The sequence below is a fragment of the Enoplosus armatus genome, chromosome 2 (genome assembly GCF_043641665.1).
Source record: "Enoplosus armatus isolate fEnoArm2 chromosome 2, fEnoArm2.hap1, whole genome shotgun sequence".
Lineage (NCBI taxonomy): Eukaryota > Metazoa > Chordata > Actinopteri > Centrarchiformes > Enoplosidae > Enoplosus > Enoplosus armatus.
Window position 1 is genome coordinate 23333320 of NC_092181.1, and position 13717 is coordinate 23347036.

The following is a 13717-nucleotide window of genomic DNA, read 5'->3' on the forward strand; positions in this document are numbered from 1 at the left end:
AGGGGAAGAAGTTCACATTCATTTCTATTCATTCTCATGCCCAAATGTATCCAGCAATGCAGACCCGTGCTGATATCTCTTCTGGTACAGAGAGTTTAGGTGCATCATCTGCCTTTATTTAACCCCGTTTCTACATTAAAAGGATGCTCCCACTTTGCATAGGTCTATAGATCAAGAGATGGCAGCGTCCATGCAGTCATGACATAATTATATTTACTTTTGTCAATCATTCCTTAAACTTCTCCTGTCAGTTGTATTGTGCTGCAGTTTCTTTCTTTTCAGAGGACCAAGAGGAAGATGTGGAATGATGGGGAAAGTAGCGAAAGAGGGAAAATGCAACATGGAAATGACTTTGGTTACAAGGAAAACAAGATCCTGGGAATAAAAATAAACGAGAACTGAAGATTCACATAAAGTAGCAGATGGAGAAATGGGAATGTCTGGTAAGAAAAAGAAACTATTTTAACTATTACAATATGTCAAATAAGGTGCATTTATGTCGGCCTATGTTTCAGAATATATTTAGATATCTACCTGTTTATGCAAAACTATAAAATACAATTCCATGAAGATGCAAGTTTTAAAGCTACTGTGAGTACACTGTCTTTGGTTGGGTAAAGACGTTTTCATTTATGTATAAAAACTATACATTGTAAGTATTTTATATATTTTTTTATATGCAATCATGTTCTGTATATGTAAAATGTTATACACTGTACAACACGGGAGTCCCATGTTCATTTGCTGCGGTCAAAAGCTAAAAAGCTGAAGAGGGATTAGTCTCAAAAGTGTCTTTTACCTTCCGTTTACCTCTTCTCCTTCTCTCATGCTACTGGAGAAAAACACTTCAGGTCCCTCCTTTCATCACCTCTCCACCAATGGGTAGCGTGAGGAAATGAGTCATAAGCAAGGAGGGATAGGAAAACTATTGACACTCAGCCCTAGGCTGTGGTTTAGTTATTAGCTCTGTCAAGCCACTCAAACTGAAAATAAACAACCGGATTTAATTTTCAAAATAAGCATTTTCTTGAAAAAATTAGTTGCATCATTCCTTGAAATATTACAGATATTTGCCAAAATAAATATATTTAATGATAAATATATAGTACATTGAAATATATTCTATTTAACATAATTTTATACTTGTTTGCTGTCGTTTATCATGTGCATACTTTTATTTTGAAAGCAAACTTTCGTAGTTTCCGGTACCACTCGGACTTTTTCTAGGTGGTTTGACGCAGCTCATTAACAGCCGCCTGGTTGCTAGACGACTCAATCTGCAACACTGATGTGAAAACAGAATCCTCTACATGGACAGAAAACAACATTTTAACGGATTTCAGGAAGTTATGGTCAACAGTGTTTATCACCGGCTCATTACGTGGAGAACCCGCAGTGTTGTGGACGAAAATCCGAGTTGTAGCATAGCTAACGTCTCTTTTGTTGCCCCGTGTTTTTACTACTAGCAAAAGGGGCAACCTGAAGTGCGCTTTTTGACTTGGGGAAAAAATGAGAGCATTACACACGGAGAAAGTCAAGTTTTCCAACTTAACGTAACGTTTGCTTACCAGCTATGTTTACTGCAACTGCTAAGATGTCTCTGGAGGCGAGTGATGTTCAAACAGATGAAGACTGCGAGGACCTGGTGAGTCACCAGCTTTGGTTTAGATCAAGAATACTGACTTTCTACTTGAGTCTCTAATTTAGTGCTTTTAGGAAGCGTTAAGTACTTATTTATTAGCCTGTTGTTGTGCCATTTATCACATTTGTGTCCATATTGAGCCTGTAACCCAAAACAGCACACAGCACAATAGTTTATGTCGACTGTCCTCAACACTTTTGTCTTGCGACCCCTTAAATTGTAGTGATGTCTACTTGTAATGCCTGAGTTTGGATATATGTTGAGAGCATTTCAACCAAATCCTTCTTGTTTGTTTGTCGATTGTCTCATTTGAAGGACTTTTAAAAGTCTGTTAAAGTGAAAGTGTTTCACAAGAAAAAAATGTGTGTAAATAGATTTGTTTTGTGGAACAGAAATAGTTTTATCCATTTAATCATAAATCTGAATCATAAATCCCCTCAGGTTTATCATGGGAGGGTTGAAACACTTTGGTTTATGAGGGTTAATTTGACTGATGCAAATTAAACATTTTAAACACAAACCTGCATTTTTTAAAATATGGATTAATGTTTTTTCCCTCGCCCATTTTGTTTGTGTTTCAAAATCAAATGACACGCTCCTGCCACTCTAACCTAGGTTGAGGATGGCTTCTCCTTCTCAGCTGATATTTTGGAAAAGGTAAACAAATCAACTGCTGATGATGGATTCAATCTGTGGCATGACACTTCATGTAGTATATCTTTATACCTTTGTGTTTCTGTTTGGGTTAATGTCTTGCTTCAGACATATGTCCTGCCTGGCAGAATTGATTAATACACTTTTGTTTTGCCTCGTACACTTTGTATTTGTTCACTATCAGAGAACCAGGAGGAAGAGATCTTCTGGCAAGCCTCCTCCTTCTCCAAGTAAGACCTGCTCAGCTGCTATGGGGGGAGTTTTTTTTAGATACTGTAACAAACCCACTTCCCAAATGTCATGATTGTTTATATACAGTATGTATATGCGTAGGGTCTCCATACCTCTCCAGTCTGAATGTGAACCCCAGAAGAGCAGCAGTGGCGGCCTGGAGACTGCCGAGGGCCTCCCTGGGGGACGCCAGAGGGGACACACCTGGCGAGAGTGGCTCAGCTCGCCTCACATCCCTCAGCAACGGCCATGGTAGGCACGGTACAAACACAACTGAAGCTCCGCAGACAGCAAGAGAGAAGTGAGAGACTCAGACTCAGTTTGTTCAGCTGATAACTGGTTTGCTGACTTTGTAGGTGTCCTGCTCAGTACTGATGTCTTTGGGAAACAGTGTTACAAAAATATTCCATTTGGCTTGATCTTTCTGGGATTTCACTAAAAGAAAATCAGTTCTATTACATTATGCATACTTGTTATTTTATCCCTATAGAAAAATTGGACTGGGGGAGTTTGAGGCAGTGCTCAAACTACAAAGTGTTCTCTAAAGGTGTTAAATGCATGAGTCAGACGGAGTATCGACTTGTGTTGGGAAATATCTTGAACCTCTCTCTCTGTCTACCTCTTTTTTTCTTTTTTTTTTCCCCCAGATGCGTCCCAGACGCTGAGATCAGAGTGCAATGTCACACCGGAGCTTCTCAAACAGACCCTGAGCATGAGAAAACACAAACATCTGCACTCTGGATCCAATGGTGAGAGAGTGTTTGGGAGTGTCCGAATGAGAAATTAAGTGAGGAAAAGTAGAGACGGGTGAAGTTGAAGGTCAGGTTTTGTGCTGAGGATAGCAGAGAGTTGCAGAAAACGAACTAGATAGTGATACATTATGATATCACCACCATCGGGTGTTTCATAACTGCAACATGAGAATGTGGCTGACTTTGTTTGTGTGATTATGTACTGTCTCCCCGTTTGTCCCTATGTGTTGCAGGCTTCACCTTCAGCTCAGGTGACCACAGAGAGAAGGAGGACATGTACGATGAGATTATTCGCCTCAAGAAGGTAAAGAGTTACAAAATGAATGTTGTGTGTTCAGCTTGTTCATGAATGAATGTTGTGCATTCAGGGAAAAAAAAACACACTGATGGTGGTGAGGGTGGTGTTGTCAGTAGTAGCGAGGTGGGAGGTTTTTCTTCTGCAGGAGAGTTCAGCGTCAAACATCAGCGTAACATGACGTGAGCATCTCTGGTGTGTTGAAATGGCCTTGAGCAATGCATCGAATACCTACTAGTTCCAGTGTGCTCTTCTGTAGCTGCAGAAGGGAAAAGACATTTTTTTCCCAGTGCGGAATAAAACTTTATTTAGATTTGGCATCTCAGGATTTCCATACGCACTCTTTATATGTTGAACTTTTCCCTTTCATGCCTTTCTTGGTGTGTGATTAATTGTTAGGGCTGTTTCTCTGCAGAGTCTCCAGGCACAGAAGTCTGACAACCAGCAAATGAAAGCCAAACTACGCCGCCTGGAGGAAGATAATGCTAAAAGAGAGAGACAGATAGAAGAACTGTTGGATCCCACTAAAGTATGATATATTGCTATAATTTTCTTGTCATAGAAACTTTGAACAACAGATGCATTTTAAAAACACTTTTTTCCCTATAGGGGTCTGAATATACTCGTAGTTTGGTGGATAAGAAAAAAGAAGGAAGTGTGGTGAGTAAGTCCCGTCTGTTGATGAACATGCCATAGATCATTTTTATATAGATTCTACACTGATTTTGTGAAATTGATTCTTTCCGTCAAGGTTCTCAATGGGCTGAAACAGAGAATCCTGAAGCTGGAGCAGCAGTGTAGAGAGAAAGAAAATGCCCTGAGGTAAAACACTCTGCCACCATTTGGTTTATGTTTGAAGCAGCAGAATGTTCAGGTTATTCGCTTTTTTTCACCAGTAAACTACAAAGTGAGCTGAGGACCACCAACGTAGAGGAGCTGAAGATCACAGTAGAAACCTACTACGAAGAGGTAACGTCTGTGCCTCTAGATACAAAATGTCTGCTTTTTGTTACTGTTCCACCTGAATGTTAAATTAAAAAGTCTTTTGGCATGTTACCGCATACAGACTTTCCAAAGCACACATCTGAAACAATCACCACAGCAATGAGAGAACGCAGCTTACACTAAAAATAGTGCTTGGATGAAAGAAGTGTTATCGTCACATTTCCTATTGCTTGCAGAGCTCAGCTGTGGAAAAGGAAATCTCATCTAACTTGTAACCAAGTGTATGTTTGTCTTTCAGATCCAGAGGCTGAGGGTGCTTCTAGAAGCTGCAGAGAAAAGGTATGCATCTGCTGATCAGTTTCAACTTCCATGTTTATTTGTGCTAGAGGGCAAATCCTGTCCTAGAAAGTTGTAACAACATACAGTTATACCCCTTTCAGGCCGATACAGTGACCCTGAATAAACCTGTGTTTAATGGGTTTAATCAGACGTGGGTCTGGTCCATATGCTTAACTGTAGGATTACCATATGGTTACTATTGAATTCTTGTAGGACTACTGTAATCCTTCAGTTGATTTTGGCTGTAACGTCATGCCCTCTGCTGTTTTTTATCTCATGGGTACTTGAACATGATTGTAGGTTGTTGGGTGAGTGCTGGTTGGTGCATTAACTTTTCAAAATTCAAATCAAAGGAAATCCTATCAAGATGTCGTCCTTTGTTTGCAAGGTCATGTTGAAGTTGCCGTGTAAATACTGCAGATTTCGCTTTTACATAACTGAAATTGTGTTTATTGAGTTATTTATAAGTTTGTCAAGTAAATCCTGAGTGTATTCATGACGCAGACACAAAAGGTCAAATCATTCACTTTCCTCCCCCTTCACCAACATTGAGGAAGGCAGATGGGATTGAAGGAGTCCTTTTCTGTGAGTGGTGAGGTGAATCTGGTGGTCAGAGACTTGGATCCTGGATGTAAAAGATGGCCACACAGATCAGTCTAAGGACAGGGTTGCAGGATTTGTGAGAAATGTTTAAAAATACTGTCATCTCTGTCTTTCTCATGAAATCCCTCCCTCTCTCTGCCTGTCTACAGTAACCGAACAGAGAGTAAATGCTCCCAGAGGCAGCAGAAAGCTTTAAGCTCCACGGTTCATCGTCTGTCTGAGAACCTGAAGCAGCTCCAACAGGAGAACACAGCGCTCAGAGAGGAGCTCGACACTGACAGTCCTGCAGGAGGAATCAAAGGTCTTTTCTCACACAACAAACCCACACAGACACCGTTGTCCCAGTGCTTCCAAAACTGACCACATTAAAAGGCATTTACTCATTTATTCCTTTCATCAATTTCTAGTTTTACTTTTGCAGTGAAGTACAAGCTAAAGTAAGAAACAACAGCTGTCACTTGTGATGTAAAATGAACAACAACCGTCCTGCAAACAAAAGTTGTTGAATATCAGGTCATTTTAACGTTTTCAGTGTCCTATAACGGTTCTGTATCGTTAACTTAGTTGACAGAATTCATAGGGAATCATCTATTTAAAATTGTATCAACTTCAAACCCCGAAATAAAGGATGAAACACCATTGTGGTATTGTATTGTACTGTAATGCTGATGAATAAAGTGTGTGTGTTTGTTCATCCCCTAGGTTACAGAGAGTGGAGTAAACAGAGACTGTTGAGAAGGCTGTTGGAAGTAGAGAAGGTGAGAGAAAACTCTAACTAGTTGTCCATGTGAACACACGCAGTCATCTATGTCAGATTGTCTTACATGGAGAGTAGCTTCATCACAGAGCGACTCCTCTCTCCTCCTATCAGAGGCTGGATGACAGCAGAAGACACGCCCAGTCAGCAAAGAACAGCGGCCGATTGGACCAGGAGGTCCAGGCCACGCCTGCTGACATTCTGGGGTTTACCATGGCAACAGAGGCAGTGGTCTCCGTGGGAACAATCACTGAGGAAGGGGAGGAGGTTTCTGATCTGAGAGAAGGCCTCGGCCAATTGGAGAAGGAGAAGGTGGAGCTTCAAGAGACGCTGTCAAGTAAAGAGTGAGTGAGACACAGCTTTTATATATGATATACAGTGTGTCCCTCTTAATAAATGCTGATAATCTAAACTCATGTTATACACCAGAGGGAGAAAACAATAAAAGGTGGTTTACCAGACTCTAAGTGGAACTGCACCTTATTGTTACATCAGTGACAGTTGCTGTGGGCATAAAGCCATTGAATTCTGTTCTTGAGACTGAATCTGTGTTTGTGTTTTCAGTGATGAACTGAGACAGTTGAGGACAGAAAGAGAAGAATTGGAGAAAGAGATACAACAATGGAAAGCTGAACAGACGAAAGAGCGGGACAAAGAAAGACAGCAGCATAAGTATGTTTACGTTTTAATGATGCGCCACTGACATGATTAAATGATGTGTGATTTGACTCAACATGCCATGTGATGTATGTGACATCAACACATCTCTGCTGTTTGTGAGCTTGAGATTTATAAGATTTGTAATGTCCTGCTTGTTTTTAAAATCAAAAGCCATCCATATACATGTGTGGAGGCATTTAAAAGGACTGTCACTGACTGCTGTTGGATTTACTTCTGAAACCATACTTTTAGGGGGAAATCTACTTCACAGCTGATGCATCTGTCATTCAGATGCTTTGTAGTTACATCAAAAAGGCCCCAGCTGAAGGAACACAGTTGGCATCATCATAAAGATCCATTGGAGAATTGTCTATATGCAAATAATGTCTAAATATATAACAGCCAGGCAAGAAACAGAGACGACTGAAGGAGATGTGGCAGTGTGGGTGATGGTCAAATCAATATTATAAAGAAATTAAATAAAAAATATGAGTTGTTTACAGCTGTACTTTTCTCTGCCAGTACTGCTAGCTGGAAAGAGTCTCTTTCACAGTTTGTTTAACTTAATTAAACGAGCTAAATAACAAGTATAAAGGCTAATTCTGACGTGCAACTGCCAGCCAATGCTAACCTACACTAGATGTGTTAGCTGGTGTGTCTTATGTATTATTTATGCGTTTGTGTTTCTCAGACAGGAGTTGGACCAGTTGTGGGCGAGGATCCAAACTCTGGAGGACAGAGGTAAACCTGCACAAGGTGAGCTCTCCTCTGTCTCTGCCACATCGCCAGAGGACAACGAGGACACTCAGGCTGGAACAGGTCTGGAAGAGGCAGAAGAGAGGGACACTGGAGGTAAAGAGAAGGAGGAGGGAGATGAAGAATTGCAAGATGCAGAGAAGAAAGAGAAAGCTGCGTTGGTCATCCAGACGAACTGGAGGGAGCATAGAAATAGGGTATGTAACAATTATGTAAAAGAAGTTATTGATGTGTGAGAGAAATATTATATAAAAAGAAACATCCAGACACTTTGTCCCAGATTTCACTTTCTATCTCCGTCTCTCTGCATCCTATCTTAAGGACATTGTGATGTTGCAGTCAGCATTAAGAGGCCACCTCCTGAGAGAGTCACAGCTGAAGGACGCACAGAATAAGGTTTCACCCACACACAAACCCTTCCATACAGACACACACTCACTCTATAAAAAGTACTAGTACTTTTTTCCAACTATTGGCCTCTGTAATAAAGAACAATAATATTATTTTGGGGGCATACCTAAATTATTCTGACCAGTATGTAATTCTGGGTTCATTTTCACTACCGTGTACACTATAGTCCTCACAATGTTCCCTTTTCTGTTCTATTGTTTTGTAATGCTGGGAATTTTTTTTTTTACCTCACAGCAATATCGTGAGTTGGTATCAAGAGTGAAGAAGTCAAGTCAATTATATTTGTATAGCCCAATATCACAAATCACAAATTTGCCTTTCCAATCTGTACAGCATTCAACACCCTCCATCATTACAACTATATTTAGTTTTGTAGGACTTTATCACTTGCTTTGTGGGACACTCTGCCACTGCCAGTGGTTAGGATGTTAATTAGATTTTTGTGATTCACATACTTAGGGAAAGAGAACTTGTGAGTAATGCTGCTCACTACAATAACAAGCCAGCCAGTGGTTCAGTGAAGTAAGCCTACTGTACATCTCATCATTACCCCTCAGGAAAAATACATGTGAAAATATTAAGTGGCTCCAAGCATTTAACGTTAGCAATTTTAGTCTTGCTGTAGGTTATGTAAGCACTTTTTAAAAAAGTATTTATGTAAATTAATCCTGAGTTTAAAGTAGTTTCAAATGGATACTGTACTGTACAGCACAGATGATTACAAACTGTTTGAATCATGTTATATTAGCTTGCTAATGGAGACAAAAATTGCTAACATTAAATGTTTGGAGCCACTTGGCATATTGAAATGTATTTTCTGCATATCTGTATTCGTATACTGGCTGGATTCTTTGATAGTTCGATAAACAACATTGAATAAAACCTTAGAAAAGCCATCAAACTCTTCAAAAGATCTCCGGAGGTGCCGCTTGTGTAGGTCCGCCATTTTGTCTGCAGCTATGTCCCTCTCAAAAAAATTGGCACTAACTTCCTCAAGACCTGAGATCAGAGTGAAGGATGTGGAAATGAATCATGAATCACAAATGTACATGTATGCCCTTGTGTCAGCCTGGGGCAGCACTGCTACACATCATTATGGACAGACTTGTGCTGAAATAACCCAGAGTTGCAGTTTAGGGAAATTACCACTAGATGGCTCAAGTCTGTCTCACCACATACATGTTTTTCTGTCTCTTCCTCGTCTCCTCTTTTCAGGCTGCAGAAGCAACAAGCCGCAGTGATGTTGCAACCTCGGTAGAAGGAGAGCTGGATGTGGTTGCCTTGACGATGATACAGTCTGCGTTCAGGGGACACCTGGCTCGCTGTAGTCTTGCAATAGAGAGGTGACCCATCTTGACACAGAAAAATGTTGAAAGAACAGATCCAGTCAAACCTACAGTGCATTTTGCAGCATTATGTGTGTGTGTGTGTGTGTGTGTGTGTGTGTGTGTGTGTGTGTGTGTGTGTGTGTGTGTGTGTGTGTGTGTGTGTGTGTGTGTTTGTGCATTAGCTCAGGGTTCTCTGTGCCTTCTCTAATGGGAAACAATTTGCCCACGCTGGTACCAAGAAGAGCTCGCTCAACAGACATGCCCAGCAGAACAGGTGAGGTTCCCACATACTTTTTAGTGATCAATTCTTTATTGTGTGTATATGAACAAACATACACAACAAACAAATGGATTCAGACTAACCATATGGTACATAGCATCACCCACAAAGAAACTTAAAAAAAAAGAAAGAAAATATCAAAATACAGGAAGACAAAATATTTTCCCGCTCCCATACCCACGTAGCTACCCATCCACCAAATCTAAATTATCTTAAGTTATTTCATGCTACTTGCCTTAACTCTTATTTCAGGGTTCAGGGGCTAATGCTTGAAGGAAACATGTATAAACATAAACAGATCCATCACATATGTACAGTGTAAAGATGACACATACTTTTCGTGCATCCACACACAAATGATTACAGATGTGTTTATAGCATACACCTGCTGTGTTAAATGAATGTATTTAATAGCTCTGTGCCGCACTGTATATGTGTGAGTTTCCCCTTGCAGTCATGATCAGCAGTTTAGTGTCACTTGTGTTTTGATAGGGGACGTCTTTGTGCTGGAGATGTAGAAAAGCATGTGACTTTAACACACCATTGATACAAGACACTCAAGAGTGTCAGTCAGGGTTATTGAGTATACAACAGCATGCCATCGCCCTGCTCTCAACCTCAGCATCGCTCATCATATCCACCCTGATGCTTTTATGAGTAGTTATGGATCTGGCTGGCACACTGATCTAATTCCAGGGTGCCTGTGTGCTCTGCACCAGACAGAGCTTTGACAGTCTCCTGTCAAAGACTGATGAGGACGCTCAGCAGCCCTGTGGACCAGTGATGTCGCTACCTCGCATGACCCCTCTAGATCTATAGTCTCTGTTCAAGGGCCCTGTACTAAGCTTCTGCTTAACCTAAATTTCCCTGTTAGACTCCACCACACCACCTTCCCCATCGCTTTCCCCTCCATCTCCCTGACTTTCACATAGGCTGACAGGAGATGGGTGCATAGAGCAGAGCAGCGATGTCAGCGTTTTTTTCCTGCATACTTACAAGCCTGCTCCTGCATTTGATGTGCTGTGGGCTTCACTAAGAGATGTTGGACTGTACCAGTTTGAGCTTGCTTTCCTCATCTTGTTTCTTAAGGCTTTTTGCAAGGAGAAATCGGGTCATAACTGTAGTTTTGTTGATAAATAAAACTTTAGTTCAAGCATGACATGGCAAGGTCCATATATTTATAATATAATACAATACATCCTGTTAATAGTACCATAATTGAATTGAATTGTGCCTTAATGGCTGATTAATGAATGTGTTGTCTTTTCTTTTGCCAAGATGCTGCATCCCTCCATAAAGATGATGAAAAGCAGGGTGAGGAAGAAGACCCCTGGCTTGTCTCTAGCACTCACTCCTCCAGGATGACACCCACAACAGGTTAGAGAGAAAGGACATGCTCTTTATGTGTTGAAAGATCTTTAGGGCCAGCCACAGTTTTGTATGTGTATATATACTTAAACCTAATTAGATTTTTCAACATTGATGCAATAAGATGTTCGCTGGAAGAAAATGAAGAGCCAAATCTTGATAAAATCATACATATTCATGTTGAAATATGCATATTGGGAACTGCTTACACCTTCTGTTATGTGTTCATGTTCGTTCTGTAGAGCTGTGTGGGTTGAATGCAATTAATAAAATGTTGCCCAGGTGATAAAGTTATACCTGTATATCTCCTGCAGACCAAACAGAGCTTCATTGCACAGCCGAGTCTGGTGCAGCCGCTGCAGTTGATTCTGATGATTCTGATGACATCATTGTGTCTCCGTCACGTCCTCTGAGAAGCAGAGAAGTCTTAATCTTATAGGCCTTCTGGGTTGTGTGTGTGAGTGTGTGTGAGAGAGAGAGTGTAGGCAGGAAGAAATTCTGCCTGTGTTTCTACTCAGAGCATGTACGTCAGAGACTTGCACAGTCATACGTACCAAATCATTATGGTTTGGGTTCTTACTGAACCTGCAAATGATAGCTGGGATATTCCAGTTTTAGTCAGGATATGATTGAACGTACACAAAATATTCGCTGTCTGCTGATTGTCGCCTGTTTTTTTATTCACTACAGGAATTACCAGAGTATTCTGGGAAGCTGGGTGCAGGATCTTTTATGAAGTTAAGAGGCACATAAACACCTCACTTTGATCATGTGCTTATTTAGGATACTGTCAAAATACAATGTCGATGAGTGAGGCTATAGGATATTCTCTTTTAGTGTAGGAGAAAGCATTCACATGAACATGAAATCCCCTTTAGTTTTAAGCTGTTATTCCTGTGGTTTATCATTTAAGTCAAATAGCACATGTCAAATAGTCTTATGTATTCTCAATGATTGTTTTGTTTGCCAAAGTGCCTACTGCATGGATATTCAAATTAAAATTACAGTAATAAATGTCTTCATTTCTCTGAACCTGACTGGCCCAAGTGAGCCACATCACTGTAAATTGTGGGTTTAACAGGCTTGAAATAATTAATGAATTATATTTTGACATGCCAGATTTATTAAACGTCATTACACTAATCTATCATGTATGCTTTATAAAGGATGGCTGATTCTGAGGTATGATTGAGGGATGATTCTCAACTGATGCACTATTGAGTCAAACTGTGAATAAATTATAGATCAGTCTGCTGCAATACTAAACACACAGTCAGTACGGTGGAGGATACACAGGGAGTGTGTCTAATGCCAATAATGTTTGTGCTCTGAAATGGACGAATGATTACATATGGGGAGGTCAACAAAGAGGATAGATGAGTGCAGTTTTCCCCAGATGATGTGTGTAACTTAATTTCTGAGACCTTCAATAAAATGCTGTTTTTATAATAAAACCTCTCATGTCTGATGTAGTTCTTGCTGGAAAGCAGTGGTGAAAAATAACTAAATACAGTAACTCCAGTACTTTACTTGCGTACTTCCATTTATTGCTACTTTATCCTTCTACTGTATGTGTACTGTGTACTAAATATAAAAATATACATTTCAGAGGGAAATATTCTACTTTTTCCTCCTCTACAATTGTCTTGTCAGCTTTAGTTACTAGTTACTTTGAATATTGAGATTTTATATACAAAACATATGATGAGCTTTTAAAATATGATGAATAACTAAGGTTAGTATGTAAAGTACCAAATTAGGTCCACCTCGACCAGCTCAAACAAAATGCTGATGACACTTTAATGTATCAATAATAATAAGCCAATAATATAATACAGAGGCTATTCTGCTGCCTAATGAGTACTACTAATAATTTCCTTCTGTATTGTAGTGGAATATAAGGATAAAATATCAAAATAATCATGGAAATACTTAAGTAAAGTACAAGTACCTCAAAATTGTACTTGCGTAAAAGTATTTCAAGGTTGAATGTACATTTATTAGTCATTCTACAACACAGGGCAGTACAATGAAATTTAAAGTTGTAGCCCCCTTCACGCTACACACACAGAACACACAAATATCCAAAATCAGAATAAAATAAAACATAAGAATAAAAACAATATATGCAGTTACATACACACACATAGTGTATGTTATACAAAGGTAGTGGTATGGTAATGTGCAAAACCACTTCCATGTTATTTATTTATGGAGAGAGGAGGATGAGGTTAATGAACTTGGTTTATTCCACCCCGCAGTATTAACTATAATGTAATATATGATAAAATAATATATTCCCTGGAGCCATTTTTCTGCAAAACCAGTACATTTTACTGCTAATACTTCTATACTTTTATTTAAGGACTTTTTATTTGAGTTATATTACATTGTTGTATTGATCATTTTACTGAAGTTAAAGTTAAGTTTCACCACTGCATTAGTACGACTCCGTACTGTAACATGTACTACCATCATTTCAACGTCAGGGGGCGACCTCTTTACTCATTTGCGCTCTCTCTCTCTCTCTCTCTCTCTCTCTCTCTCTCTTTAACACACACACACACACACACGTTTGCAGAGCTGGAGCTGCCGCAAAGCCCCGTCCTCCAGGGCTTTTTAAACACCGTGTTTGCTTCACGCTCCAACAATATCATCCAATTGCAGAGCCGCAGCGTTAAATGCACTGAACCGAC

General features: G+C 39.9%; 1 protein-coding gene across 1 annotated transcript; it reads left to right on the plus strand.

Moving 5' to 3' along the window:
• The first annotated feature begins 1573 nt into the window (after positions 1-1573).
• On the plus strand, positions 1574-12469 carry iqce (IQ motif containing E). Its single transcript, XM_070924161.1, has 21 exons — positions 1574-1645; positions 2258-2299; positions 2481-2526; positions 2615-2779; positions 3175-3276; positions 3513-3583; positions 3990-4103; positions 4184-4234; positions 4326-4396; positions 4471-4543; positions 4818-4858; positions 5611-5762; positions 6164-6219; positions 6333-6562; positions 6783-6890; positions 7570-7831; positions 7956-8030; positions 9261-9388; positions 9556-9647; positions 10932-11030; positions 11336-12469. The coding sequence occupies exons 1-21, from the start codon at positions 1574-1576 to the stop codon at positions 11458-11460; spliced, it is 2175 nt and encodes a 724-aa protein (XP_070780262.1). The 3' UTR covers positions 11461-12469.
• The last annotated feature ends 1248 nt before the right edge of the window (positions 12470-13717 follow it).

Bases quoted from the DNA above. Each gene is read 5' to 3' on its own strand.
- iqce (XM_070924161.1), top strand. From the start codon at position 1,574: ATGTTTACTGCAACTGCTAAGATGTCTCTGGAGGCGAGTGATGTTCAA. The intron at 4,544-4,817 runs GTAACGTCTGTG...TTTGTCTTTCAG, and splicing joins TAGAAACCTACTACGAAGAG to ATCCAGAGGCTGAGGGTGCT. The intron at 11,031-11,335 runs GTTAGAGAGAAA...TATCTCCTGCAG, and splicing joins CAGGATGACACCCACAACAG to ACCAAACAGAGCTTCATTGC.